Source organism: Diabrotica undecimpunctata, chromosome 2, assembly GCF_040954645.1.
Source record: "Diabrotica undecimpunctata isolate CICGRU chromosome 2, icDiaUnde3, whole genome shotgun sequence".
Classification (NCBI taxonomy): domain Eukaryota; kingdom Metazoa; phylum Arthropoda; class Insecta; order Coleoptera; family Chrysomelidae; genus Diabrotica; species Diabrotica undecimpunctata.
The window spans coordinates 51,395,818-51,410,699 of NC_092804.1; the positions used below are offsets into that span (position 1 = coordinate 51,395,818).

A 14,882-nucleotide genomic window follows, 5' to 3' on the forward strand; every position below is an offset into this window, starting at 1 on the left:
CCACATCTTAAAGGAGTTTAATCCTCATAATTTTTTGATTTCAGACTGTTTTATTGTCCACGCTTCGATGCCGTATAGTAAAGTAGAAAAAACGTAACAACGTAGCATTCTTGTACGGTAGAGAGAAATATCGAACCCATTATAATAAATCCAGACAAAGACAGCAGCACATGTAGCTTCTCAGACTCTGAGTAATTTAAATGGTATGTTTTTATGCTTTGATAAACTTATGACAATGCAACTTTATTCAAAATGTTCACTTTGTTATGTATCTCTCAGTTAATGAATATTTTATTTTAGCACATTTTTCTTCAATGGAACAATTAATTTTGCTTACAATGATTAAATTTCAAGAAATTCTTACACTAATAGTTTCAAAAGTAAATATTTTTAAAAATCATATGATACACCCCAGTAAGACGCTGTTTGGCTTTTACGTGCGTTTGTTGACAGTTGGGAAAATGTAAAATTAATATAGTTTAATATGTTTTATTCTTATTATTTTATTAATTTATTATTAAAATGTTCTTAACACTTATTCTATTTTTTATTTTTTTAATAACTCCATTTAAAATTACAATCTATCCAACAATAAAGAATAATAAGTAATTTGTTTGTTTACATAGCGTGTAGGAAGGAGCCTCTTCCAGTGGAGAGTTTCTTTCTTTATTTAGCAACTGTAAATGTTACTAATTTATTGTGAATAGTTTAATTAAAAAATATGTAAATTTAAAGCAATAAAACTTATTTTATTTAGTTTTTATTTACACTTATTTTAATTTATTTATACTATTAATATTTACCTTAAAACATAATTTATATAATACGATTCATATTTCCGGCTTAAGACCGTACAATATTTATTTCAAATTAAAGCTTACAATAAAATTGATTTCTATATAAAATTAAATTAAAAACGATTATAAAAAAAAAGAAGAAAAGGGGTCCAACTTTACTACTTTCTCTGTAAAATTTAAAAAGATGGAGTTTCTCATTGTCCTGTCATTGAAGATGCAAGACAAAGATGCAAGAAACCAAATTGTAGAGGCCAAACTAATGTGGCTCGTGAAAAGTGTAATGTGAATCTATGTCTAAATCAGCGGTTCTCAATCTTTTAGCACTGGCGCCCCCTTAGAACACTGAAAATAGCTCACGCCTCCCCTCCAGTCAATAATTGGTTGGTTCAAGTTAGAACAGTGAAATTGTGAAATTCACGATGCTAACTCTACGTTAGCAAAAGCTGGGATGCAAAATAAAAATCCAGATATATTTAAATACGAAAATTGATTTGATGTCTCATTAAACTTAATATTGTATATTTCTTTGAGAAAAAGAATATTCAAAAAATCAAATACGCATATAAAGTTGAAAGTCTTATATGAGTGTTTTTGCACTTTCAATGAGAGGATTGGCATTGTCTGTTCTTGACAAGTTTTTCGATATTCGGTTGAAACTGTGTCCCTTAAACGGTATTTTGATTTTATATATGCCAATGCAGAAAAACCAGATTCGCAAAGATATGTGAATGAAAACTGGACTAATAACTTCGCAGATACTACAGCCACTTCTGGGTAAACAGAAAAGTAGGTTAACCAAAATTTTTCCAAGTTCATATTTGCAAAATCTGCTTTTGCTTGTGAATCTTATTTTAGGTCAATTGCCTGCTCTTGAAGGTTAACTGGAAGAATGTCAACTTCTATATAAAAAGGATCTCTTGTCAACTTGAATTTCCAGTTTTCCGAGTTAACACCTGGAAAGTACTTTTGAATTTGATTTTTCAGTTCTTTCAAATGCCGTAATATGACGTCTTTTAAATACAAAACTAGATGTAGTGGAAGGGTTTGAATATCATCGAGGAAGTCGTTCAGTTTAGGAAAAGAGGAAAAGTTTGGCTTGGAACTGTGAAGGCGGCGTTACCAAAGCGGTATTTTTTATATAAACCCCTTAATTGCATCATACGTGTTTTCAAGAGGTTTTGCGGCCTTGAAGCTTCAGATTTAGGACATTAAGGGTCTCAAAAAAGTCAGACAAATAAGCTAAGTAAAAGATATTTTTATCATCTGTAAATATTCTGTGAAGATCTTCTTGTTTTGAAATCATTAACACAATTTCAACTTCTGACCTTAAATTGAATAATCTTGCAAGCATATTTCCTTTGGATAACTACCGGACTTCTGTGTGAAACAGGAGGGTTTTCTGATCACCATTCAGTATTTGACATACTGTCTGAAAGAGCCTAGTGTTTATTGCGCTAGATTTGATGTGGTTAACTATTTTATTTGCTAAGTTTAATGTGACGTTGAGAGGTTCAGGTAAAGTCTGACTAGCTAAAGCTTGTCTGTGAATAATGCAGTGAGAACCAATAGGGTTTTTCTTTTTTGCCAATTCCATAAATATAGATCGACATCCTGTCATGGCTTGGGCCCCATCAGTACATATGCCAATTACTTTCTCTCATGGAAGTTCATTGATTACTAAAAAATCTTCAACAGCAGAAAATATGTCAATGGCTTTAGTTGTTGTTTCAAGAGATGTTGAAAACAATATTTCCTCCAGGAACCGTTTTCTGTCAATAAATCGACAGTAAAACAATACCTGTGCATGCTTGAAATATCAGTTGTTTCGTCACACTGCAAAGAAAAAAACGGTGAACCTTTTAATTTTGGCAATAGTTGGTTTTTCAAATCCAGAGCCATGTCATCAATTCTACGTTTTACTGTGTCGTTTGCGACAGAATTTTTTTCTACTTTCTTACAACTGTCTTCACTCAGTACGGTACTACAAGCAGTGCGTAAACAAGGTTTAATTAGTGACTCACCAATAGTATCTGGTTTCTTGTCTTTAACTATCAATAGTGCTATTTTGTATGATACTTCCACAGCTTTCTCATTTTCAACACGAAAATTTGCAGTTGAGTCAAGTTTCATACGTTTTAGGCTGCTTTTTTTGGCAATAAAAAATTCTGGGCCTTTATCTATCAAAGAATGGTTTGTAATTAGATGCCGTTCCAAACGTCCGGGGCGCATTGCATCATTAGTAAGAACAGCATGGCAGTTGAAACACTGAGGTAAATGACTGCCGTTTTTTCCCATAAAGGTAAAACCATAATTGATATAATCGTCTGAATAGAATCTTTTCTTTTGAAATGACTTAGCCATTTTCAAAGCTGTTACACAACACTATTAAATAATTTACAAACAATCACTCTGTTATTAAATAACGATTACACTGATTGCTACAAACAGCACACAGACGCTGTCGACTGAGACTGACGCATGAGACGGAGTCACTGCACTGAACTGGAGCCAGGAGTGCTTGTAATACAGTGTTGGTAAATATACTTTGCTCTCCTACGATGTTGCCATACACAAGACTGTGGTGTTTAACTCAGGTTGTGTGTTTGAGTAAATTGATTTTAATCACGTTTAAATAAAGAAATATTTCTAAACAAAGTAAAAATACGAAATACAAAATATTTTGTTTTTTACCAAAATATATATTTTTTAATTTTTATTTTCTTTTCTTTGTACCCTCACGCCTCCCCTGAAATTCTCTCGCGCGCCGCCCAGGTTGAGAACCACTGGTCTAAATAAACATTCAAATTGTTTTAAACAATTTAATATAGAATAATGAACAGAGATAAAACTAAAAAGCACTATTGAAAAAGAAACAGTATGTATTTTGATAAAAAAATTAAAAACTTTATTTAAAAATTAAATGCCCCTAAAATAGCCAAATAACATTTTTTTTTAATGTATGATTACTACGACTTCTTTATTTGGCCATTTTAAATAACATTAGTGAATTTTAATTTTTTTGTTTATTTTTTATAAATTCGGGCGTTAAAGGGTTAAGATAGTATATATTATTCTGTATAAAAACTAACCAAAATGCGTCAGTGTCAAAACGATATATATTTAGGATTATTCATAGAAATACAGTTAAATACTTGTAAAGAAATGCGTTACCTTTTAACGGATATCGTGGATAATTTTCCTCCAATGAAGCAACATGACACTGAAGTCCGTAAGCCGGGTATCCATCTTCAGTGTGTTCTGTGGGATCAAATAAATAATATGCATGGTCTTGGATCCATACAGCCAAATATTTTCCAAGCATCGTGATTATACCTGATGGGTATTGTTTAAAAAATTTTTGGACGGCTTCGTTAAATGTTTCCTTAACTTTATCTTCAGCCACCGAATGAAATCTAAATGATATACAAAATTTACGTGTATCAAACAAATCTTTGTTTTAGTTTATACAACTTAAAAATATAATATTAACGGCCAGGTAGCTAGTAAATTTGTCAGAAAGTAAAATAAAATTTAAAAGAACCAGTTTTGACTTTTCGGATGTTTTTTTAATATATTATTGGCAATAAGTTAATATTTACAGTTCAAAAATTGATTACATTATGTAGTTTTTTTAATTAAAAACAAATTATTTGGTTTGTCACTATCATTAAACTAGGAACAAAACAAAAAAAATCTGCATTATGATTGACTTAGTCGAAGATAGTTTATTTGATTACATGAAATCAACGAGCAAAACTCCTGTGTTAATACATTCAGTGTGAATCAAGAAGAAAATAAAATCTAAAATATTTTACATGGGTACTTGATCACAGGTGGCAAAGACTTTTTGGAGACTCAAGTGATTCCAAGTCATATAGTTCCATGCCATGGTGTCTGGTGCCGTTGAAGGATTCTAGAATTAAATCCGTAAACTAATTTTTCGAAACCAAATTCAGATTTTTGCTTTAATCGGTGCCTTCTAAGAATTGCAAGGCAAAACAGACGTTGATAAAGATGTTATTAGAGACATGAGGAATCTAAAATTGCATTTCACAACATATCTTCTCAACTAAGCAAAAATCCTTAGCGAATTGGTTTCTAGTATTCATAAAGAGTATACCGGAATAAAAGGGAAAAGACAGTTAAGATTTGATTTCACGTATAGTGCGTCTGTATATCCGCTTATACGTATTTCACCCTAAAAGGGATCGTCAGAACGGCTATTCACAGACGCTCTGAACGTGAAAATAAATCTTTCCTGTCTTGAGAAGCAACTCTGACATGGCTTCGTATGGATGCAAATAGCGACATCTGATAATAAATCCGTAAACTAATTTTTCGAAACCAAATTCAGATTTTTGCTTTAACCTGTGCCTTCTCAGAATTAGTTTACGGATTTATTATGAGATGTCGCTATTTGCGTCCATACGAAGCCATGTTAGAGTTGCTTCTCAAGACAAGAAATATTTATTGTCACGTTCAGAGCGTCTGCGAATAGCCGTTCTGATGATCTCTTTTAGGGTGAAATACGTGTAAGCGGATATACAGACACACTATATGTGAAATCAAATCTTAACTGTCTTTCTTTTTATGTGAATTTTGAGTCATGTGAATCTATGAGTACTAGAAACCAATTCGCTAAGGATTTTTGCTTAGTTGAGGAGATATGTTGTTGAATGCAATTTTAGATTCCCCATGTCTCTAATAATATCTTTATCAACATCTGTTTTGCCTTGCAATTCTTAGAAGGCACAGATTAATGCAAACATCTGAATTTGGTTTCGAAAAATTAGTTTACGGATTTATTATCAGATGTCGCTATTTGCGTCCATACGAAGCCATGTAAGAAATGCTTCTCAAGACAGGAAAGATTTATTTTGACGTTCAGAGCGTCTGTGAAAATCTGTTCTGACGATCCCTTTTAGGGTGAAATACGTATAAGCGGATATACAGACGCAGTATACGTGAAATCAAATCTTAACTGTCTTTTTCCTTTTGATTATAGAATTCTAGAGTGTACGCAGTAAAACTGTATTAGTTAGAATATTTCCAAATTTCCAATTTCAGCTCAGCGGGTACAGCACTCCAAGACGAAGAATGTTTTGTAAGCTGGGGTGTATTATAGAAAAATATGTTATTTTAGAAGAAATAGTGTATAAAAAATCACCGTTTAACTCGTGATACTAACTTTTCCTCTATACGATTCTTGCAATCTATATCGAATGTGATTTTGTCCCGATCCAAAAATATCGAAGGAAGAATTTTATTTGTTGTTACATAGATTAAACATCGATCTGGATCCTGTTGAATACTTTTAACATACAAATTGTCACCTATATCTAAAATTCTGTCGATCGTTGACGAATTCCAGGTATCCATTGGAAATAAGTAGGCAAAAACACAAGCTACGGCACAATTGCAGGAACCTGAAAAAAATTACACTATTTATAGGTAGTAATATTTAAGTCCAAAATATTCGCCATTCGCCATCGAGATAATTTGTTTCAGAGCAATGAGAGGGAGAACCATACTGGAAAAACAAGAAACAAACTTACCCAGAGAGATAAAAAATATAGTAGAGAATAAAAAAAAGCTGGTAAGTTCATGTAACTAAACTAAAACTTAAAGGTTTCAAGGAAAAAGTGAAGCTAAAACAAAAGACAAAGGAATAACAGAGTGAATAGAGTTCTAGTCCATTGTTAGGAAATAATAAGTGATTAAGAATGATAAGAAGAAGACACGTTTTGAATTTATGCAAACGATGACAGTTTGCTTGCTACCTTTAATAGTTATTTATGTACCAAAGGCATTCAGTAGATGTTTATGCTCAAGGGCGACTATTGTACAAAAACGAGGGCCTCTGGCCGGAGGTCGCTCGGGGGTATACATATCTATTAACGCCCACAGTGCATACAAATTTTTATGTCTTACTAGTTTGTTATTTATTTACAATCTAAATATTTTAAAAATTCAGAAAATTTATGAGTAATATGAGTAATATGAGAGTGAGTAATACCGTCGTTAGGGTAATGACGTCATATATGATTAGAAAGGAACATCTGCGGTTGTCAAACCTAAAAAGTGAAAATGTCAAACCTATATATTACCGGATCTTCCCAGACTTGCCAGTCTTATGTGAATTCTACTGAATAATATTATGTAGTTATAATAATATAATTCCATATTTTGTAACTGTAATTAAAATAAATATTACGATACCTAACAGCAATAATTTGCGTGTTAAATACAACGAAAAGATCGCCAAGAAGTACAGAGATCTAGAAATACAAATCAGGAGTCTATGGAGAATGAAAAGTACCCAGACAGTACCTATTATTCTATCTACTTCTTTATGTGCCGTCTTCTACCGAAGGTTGGCGACCATCAAACGATAGGTTTCTCTGTTTTGTGCCGCATGCATTATGTTCGCAGCTTCTGGTATTTGAAACCATTCCCTCAAGTTTCTCAGCCAGGATTTCTTCTTCCTGCCCAAACCTGTTCTACCTTCAATCTTGCCTTCCACGATAAGCTATAGTAGACTGTACTTATCATTACGGAGCACATTGCCCAGGTATGACGCTTTTCTCCTTTTAACAGTTGTTAACAATTCCACCTCTTTACCCATTCGTCTTAATACTTCTGTGTTGGTCACTCTGTCTGTCCAAGGTATTCTCAGTATGCGTCGATACAGCCACATTTCTAGAACCGCTAACTTCTTTATAGTTGCTGCTGATACCGTCCACCCTTCAACTCCGTAAAGTAGCGTAGAGAGTACGTAGCATTTCGTGGCGCGCCATCGGAGGTTAGGTGGCGGTTGCTTAAGAGTATTCTATCTACTACTGGTGTTATTCCCAAAAACCTCTTAGCGAACATAAAAAAGCTGGGTCTAAACGAACAACTTTATAAGGCCATGCAGAAAGCTGTACTCCTCGCAACGTCTAGATGTGTACGAAAATTTTTGGGAGATACTCCAGCATACCAAGTAACCTAGGGCTCGATAACACGGAAAGAGTCCCACCAGAGGTCAATTGTTTTGATACTGTAGGTATCTGGAATGAGTGAATTTTTCCCTTAGTGGAAGTGTGAACAGTGTGGCTAAGTCTGGATAAATATTATTAAGAAGTTATCAATTTTTTTGCCTTTATGCCTGTGCGGGCCATAAAATTCGCTTTATGCCCGCAAGGGCATAAAGTACAGTATTACGTAAAATAATGAACTAGTATGACATAAAAACTGTTTTAGTCTTACCTTGTAATCCTCTAGTTTTATCATAATATTTCTTTGCTGTCTGACCGTAGTGTCCCAATAAAATAGCCGTTTTGTCATAGTACACAAACTGATTCCATATCTTTCTAAGACTGGAGATTTTTAATTTTTGATCAATACCTTCGGGTTTGATGTAGGCAGGAGGCTTTTTACGTCTTTTTGGTCTTTCTTCTGGAGGAATCCACTTCCTAGTTGTTAAGGGAGGATAATCAATTGTTACTACTTTTCTTTTTTTCGTCCTAAAAAATCAAAAAAACAAAAATTAGTAAATATTAAGTATCTAAAGATTAAGGTAGGCAACAGCGTTTCTAAACCTATGGAACGCGTTTATCTAGGGGGTGCTATAACGTTACGTGGGGAGCATCAGAACATCAAAATTGGTAATTACTAATAAAAAAGATAATTCACAGCAAGAAAAGCAAAATTATGTTCATTCTGACATTACAACAAATAATTAAGTAAACATGTTTAAGCTAACATACTATTTAATTATTATAAATATTATTGTATCACTAGGTACTGTCAAATGCCAAATGAAACTAATAAGAAACTCATTAGTACTAAATTAAAAGTAAATTAATATTTAAATGGGAATAAGCCACAATTAAAGGTTAAAATACATTTATTGACGTTTCAATTTCCACTTCGGAAATCGTTCTCAAAATACAAACATTAGTAAATTAAAAACAAATTTTGTTTTTGTTACTTAGTGAAAAATTCTTCTAATAATTTAATTTTATCTGACTCATCTTTATTGACAATTCAGACATACATTATACATTTTAAAGTAGACGACTTTAAAATGATATTGCCAATATTGTTGAGTTGCGTTCCTGGGACGACTTTACTTATAAGATAGTTCATTCGATTACATGAAATCAACTTTAACGTGAGAATATCCGTCAGAAAAAATCATAACATGTAATTCGTCTTTAAAAAGACAAATACATGCCATGATGACAGTAAAATTCTCCCGTTAGTGATTCCATAGTAAATTATGAGGGAAAAACCAGGAAAAAACCTCATAATACTATCCCGACATGGTAAGTATTTGATCTTGCATTTAGTTTACCTTCAATAAATACCAAATTCCGATTTTATATGTTTGTTATTTAAAAAATATAAATGATGTATTCTCTATATGTTACTGACTTACCAATACTGGTATTTTCCTTTTAATAACTTCCTCTTTCAATATGGGTAACCAGATCCTACTACATTCTGCCGAGGAATTCGCGACGCAATTGGTCTCATTTAGCATAATTAGAGCCGCTTCTTTGATTTTTCTCTTTTTACCATCAGTTTCTTTTAGGACTATATTTGAATCATTCCATTGAACCCTATGTTCATTATCCCATGCATGTTTACATATATATAAATATATAAATTATTAGAAGAATTTTTCACTAAGTAACAAAAACAAAATTTGTTTTTAATTTACTAATGTTTGTATTTTGAGAACGATTTCCGAAGTGGAAATTGAAACGTCAATAAATGTATTTTAACCTTTAATTGTGGCTTATTCCCATTTAAATATTAATTAATTTAAAATGCCACAAGAAAATAGCTTCAGAACAAAATTAAAAGTAGCTTTAATATTTAAAAGTTTTTAAGAAGAAGGTTTTATATTACAAATAGCCACTCTCAATTCTTTTTGTGTTTAACACTTTCGCTACGCATGACTCCGACCGGAGTCAAAGTGGTCCTTTACTAGGTGAGCATGACTCCGTTCGGGGACAGTACCCGTTGATTTTCAAGACAGTATATTTTACTTAGTCCGATGTCGATGTTAATGTTTGTCAGGGTGTGAGTGGGGACTTAAAGTGTCAAAAATGTTTAACAGTTCTTTGCTGTGGTAGTTTAGTGATTCAAAATGGCAAAAGCCGGACCCTTCAAAGTGTGAAAAACAAGAAACATTCCTGCCTTCACACACAGTATTTCAAAAATTCCTATGATTAATAAGAGACAAACAAAGAGATGGTGTTGCAAAATATGCTTCGAAAACAAAATTAGAAAGCAGTGATTAGCATCACTACGAAAAATATTCTGATCAACCCAGATTTGGTATTGAATGCTTTGAAATTGCTCATATGTGAATCAAAATCAAATCGACATGTGAATCTTTCTATATTTTATAGAATAAATAAACTTTTTTTTTAATTCCGTTTTATACTTATTTTTCTAGAAAAACCTTCTAATTTATCTTGTGCCTATCGGAGCCACTCAGCGATACTCTAAAAATTTTTAGCCAGGTGCCCGTGACTCCCATTGGAGTCAAAAATTCAAATCACATTTTATAAATAAATATACACTTTATTTAATTAATTTAATAATATTATATATTCTAATATCGATTACAATGATATTTTAGAAAAAAGTTATTGCCGCTCCTGGGTAAAACATCCTAAAAGAAGTCAGCAGCGAATGTGTTAAAGCTATAATAGTAAAACGAGAGTTGTAAGAAGCTTATTACATACGAGCAAAAAAGTTGCGCGAGAGCCGCGTAGCGGCGAGCGCCGTAATTTTACAAGCATGTAATAAGCTTACAACTCAAGTTGTGTACTATACTTTTTCTACGATTATTTTCATTTATAAAAAGAAAAAGTATAACAAGTAAGTTTTACTTATTTAACAAAATTCGGGAACAATTTAAATTAAACATTTATTTATAATAATTAATTGTAAAATTTTGGCAATTATTTATAACTATACCCTTATTCGAGTTTAGCGGTTGTTCAATAATACGTGGTGAATGGTGAGATGACGTAAACTATACGGTGTGTTCTTTTTGAACATTGGTATTTTCAGTGTATGTAAAGGTCTGTAAATTACTTTCAATTGAATTTATAATTCTAATTATTTATTGACTCATCGACACATCCTCGGCCGTTGTTGAAGATTTCTATCCGCCATGTCGTTCAAGAGCCATTAAATCACCACCGGCATCTACCAAAATAGTGGCAGAAGTTCGTCTTAAACAGTGATCTGTGTACATTTTGGGATCTGGTAACTTTAAATATTCGGCTATTTGTTTAGGAACACCGCCTATTTTGTTTAATCCTACCACCTGTTTCGTACATTTACCTCTTTGATAATTAAGAAAAAATTGATTTATTTGCGGATCGCTAATCTGTAGTCGAATTTCTATATATTGTTTGCAGATTTTATAGAAATTTCCGGAAATAACGAAAGATCTACATATTTTGGTTTTCGTATCAGGAATTGTAACCAATAACATGGTATTTAAATCATCAATGTCTCAAATTTTAAGATTTTTTAACTCTTGTTTCCTAGAAGCTCCACATATTCTAATAATTGCAATAACCTTAAAATAAAAGTATTATAAGTAGGCACATTTATGTTATACTTTTAAATAACATACCTTTATTAACAAGTACTGTACATCAGGAGCTCTATTTTAAAAAGTTTTATTTCATCAGGATGTAAAATATTAGATTTTTTGTTTTTAAAACCTTCTGATTGCCTTTTTAGATAAGCTCGCAATTTCGGGTAATTTTTAATATTAACATTATTTTTCAAAGTTATAACATTTCTTAGCATAGAATATATTGCCCATAATGAGGATGGATTAAATTTCTTAGCGATTTCTCCAAAATAAGCCAAGAGTACATTTTCATAAAAAGACTTTACATTATTTGTTTTACGCCAATCCATAAATTACTGATATACCTTTTCATATATCTTCCTCTAGATTTTTCTGGTAATAGGTTATCGGTGGCGTTCGCAGCTAACTGCATAATATTGGGTGGTGTGCTACTAAATTCATCTTCACTATTCGATGAACTCAGTTTATTTATCTGTATTTAAATTACCATGTACGAAACAGGTGGTAGGATTAAACAAAATAGGCGGTGTTCCTAAAAAATAGCCGAATATTTACACTGACAGATTAATAATTTTTTATCTGTCAAAATAACGTCAGTTAATTCGTTTCCATGGTAACTCGACCAACTGACTTACAAGGCTTATGTGATATTACACATTTTTATAGAACTGAAGCGTAATTTTTTTATTACGTGCTAGTCATTACGTGTCAGTATCTGTTTTGATGTATTTACTTAGCATCTAAATAGTAGGTAATATACAATTTACTAGTAAGGAAGTAGAAAAAAGATTCATAAAAAATCCCTAAGTAATATTTTACATTGCGTTATTGTTCTAATTGGAATTGTTTTCAATCAGAATTAGGGACACACCTAGTGTGTCAGGTTTAACAAAATACTTGAGTTTGCATTCTTCTTCTTAGGGTGCCAGTCCGTTCCGAACGTTGGCGATCATTCTGGCTATGATGACTTTGTTGGTTGCTATACGGAATAGCTGTGTTGAGGTCTTTCTATACCATGCTCTCAGGTTAGCAAGCCAGGATATTCTTCTTCGTCATGTGGCCCTTTTTTCTTCAATTTTACCTTGCAAAATGCATTGAAGTAGCTCATATCTGCCTTAATTTTTCATTATATGTCCCAATTACTGCAGCTTACGGCCCTTCACGATGTAGACCAAATCCGCATTTGCGTTCATTATCCGTAGTACTTCTTCATTGGTGACTTTGTCTGTCCACGGTATCTTCAGGATCCTTCTGTATAACCATAGCTCAAAAGCTTAAAGTTTTTCGCCTTAAAGTTTCCGCCATCAATGACCACATTTATACTCCGTACAGAAGAACTGAGTACGCGTAACATTTAAGAAGCCTTATTTTTGTTTCTAGGGTGAGGTCATGGCTCTTAAACACAGAGCTCATAGTCAAGAATGCACTTTTTGGCTTTCCGATGCAACATTTAATCTCTTGGGTATTTTCCTACGCTCATTAATTATAGTTCCCAACTAGTTGTACTGTGAGACACGTTCAATTCTCATTTGGTTTATTTACAGATTTGCTCCAGTTATGTTTTTCTTGCTGATAATCATTAGCTTGGTTTTGCTAATGTTTATATATAGTTCATATGTTTCACTTGTTTCCGTTATTTTGTTTATTAGGTTTTGCAGCCCTTCTATGGTATTGGTTAACACTATTGTATCATCTGCATACCGCAGGTTATTAAGCTTGATTCCATTTATTGAGATGCCTTCATCAATACCTTTTAGCGCCTCTTCAAAAATGTGCTCTGAGTACAGATTAAATATCAGTGGTGAAATTATGCACCACTGTCTCACTCCCCTTAAGATTTTGACCTGATCCAATCCTGACCCAATCCTTGTCCTCCTCAACACTTCCATAATTTTTCACGCCTTACTTTATCGAAAGCCTTCTTGTAATCAATCAGGCATGCAAAAACATCACAGCTGACATCTCTACATTTCTCAAACAATAACTGCACGCTAAATAAAGCTTCCCTCGTACTAACGGCGTTTACAAATCCAAACTGATTGGGCGCAATGTGTTCCTCGCATTTCCGGTAAATTCTTTTGAAGATGACTTTTAAAACAACTTCAGCAGATGGCTCAATAGGCTTATGGTCCTATGGTCTTCACAAACTTTTGCTCTTGGTTTTTTGGGCAATGGCACCAACTCCGATTTGAGCCACTCTACTGGTATTTTTCCTGCCTTGTATATTTCATTAAATATTTTAGCCATTATTTTTATTTATTCTGCATCTCATATGAGTTGGTATACTTGCAAATAAATCTAAGCGTGGCCTTGTTTACCACGCAAAGCTGACCTACTGATAGACCGATTCGTCATAGATGTTACGATGTGAAACTATAATCGAGTTTAGATAAATATTAGTTCGTTAGCCAATCATAATAGTTCATTCATTCGGGATGTAGTTATAGTTACTCGTAAGCTGTAATTAATATATTAAGTAATGCCATCTATATTCTATTCCATGTATGTATATAAATAACCAATAACCGACATACACCACAATTTAATATGTTAATCAATCCAGGAGGTGATGTATCCAGCTATGTATCTAACCATATCTTTATTCTTCCATTATACAGCGACCACAGAAAATTCGGCTTTGCAAAGGTAGGATGTTGAAAATGGTAATAATATACTAAATATTCTTTTCAAGCATCATCCACTCCCCTACAAAATTCGAAGTGGGATTTATTTATTAAATTCTCTATTGATTTTGCCGCTTGCAGTAAAGTCTATCAAGATTTCTTCTTCTGCAGTTAAGATACCTTAAAGTTCAAAATGGATCCCGTACCCACTCGTAACTTGCTACTAATTTGTCGACAAGCAATTTTTAAAATTCTGTGCCATTTATATTGTCACAAAAACATTTTTCACATACTGTTCTTTCTTGTATGCACTTGTGCACTTATTCATATTTGCAAACATTTTTCGCTCCAACTTTCTCCAAAAAGCACTTAATTTATCACTGGTATTTAACATATGTGTGATTGCTCATTGAAGTTATAGATTATTTCTTCTTCTGGTCCATTCCATTACTTAAGGTTTGCAATCACTATATTAAAATGCTTCCTATTCTGCGCCATTCTTAGTAAGTGTTGAATGTTCATGCCCGTCCAAGTTCTGATATTGCGAAGCCATGACATGGCTCTTCTGCATGCTCCTCTTGGACCCTCATTCCTCCCTTTAGTTATAATTCGTAGCAGGCTATATTTGTCATTTCTCAGTGTATGGCCTAGGTACGAGGTCTTTCTTTCCTTAATCATCGTTATATGTTTTTGTGTCCATGATATTCTGACCATTCTGCTATAAGGTTTCATTTAAAAGGCATGGTTTTTAATTTAAATGTTCAGGCTTTAACTCTACGCAGAAAGACTGACCAAACGTAGAATTTAATAACCCTAATTCGGATGCCTACGCCTAGTTTTCGGTTACAG

General features: G+C 33.0%; 1 protein-coding gene across 1 annotated transcript in view; it reads right to left on the bottom strand.

The window, feature by feature from the left end:
- The window catches only part of LOC140434534 (uncharacterized), a 126,630-nt gene that overhangs the window by 105,683 nt on the left and 6,065 nt on the right, over positions 1-14,882 (bottom strand). The window contains exons 2-4 of the mRNA XM_072522873.1: positions 8,046-8,302; positions 5,986-6,223; positions 3,969-4,210 (exon numbers count right to left, since the gene is read on the bottom strand). Coding sequence (XP_072378974.1) covers positions 3,969-4,210; positions 5,986-6,223; positions 8,046-8,302 — 737 coding nt within the window. The remainder of the gene's footprint in view (positions 1-3,968; positions 4,211-5,985; positions 6,224-8,045; positions 8,303-14,882) is intronic.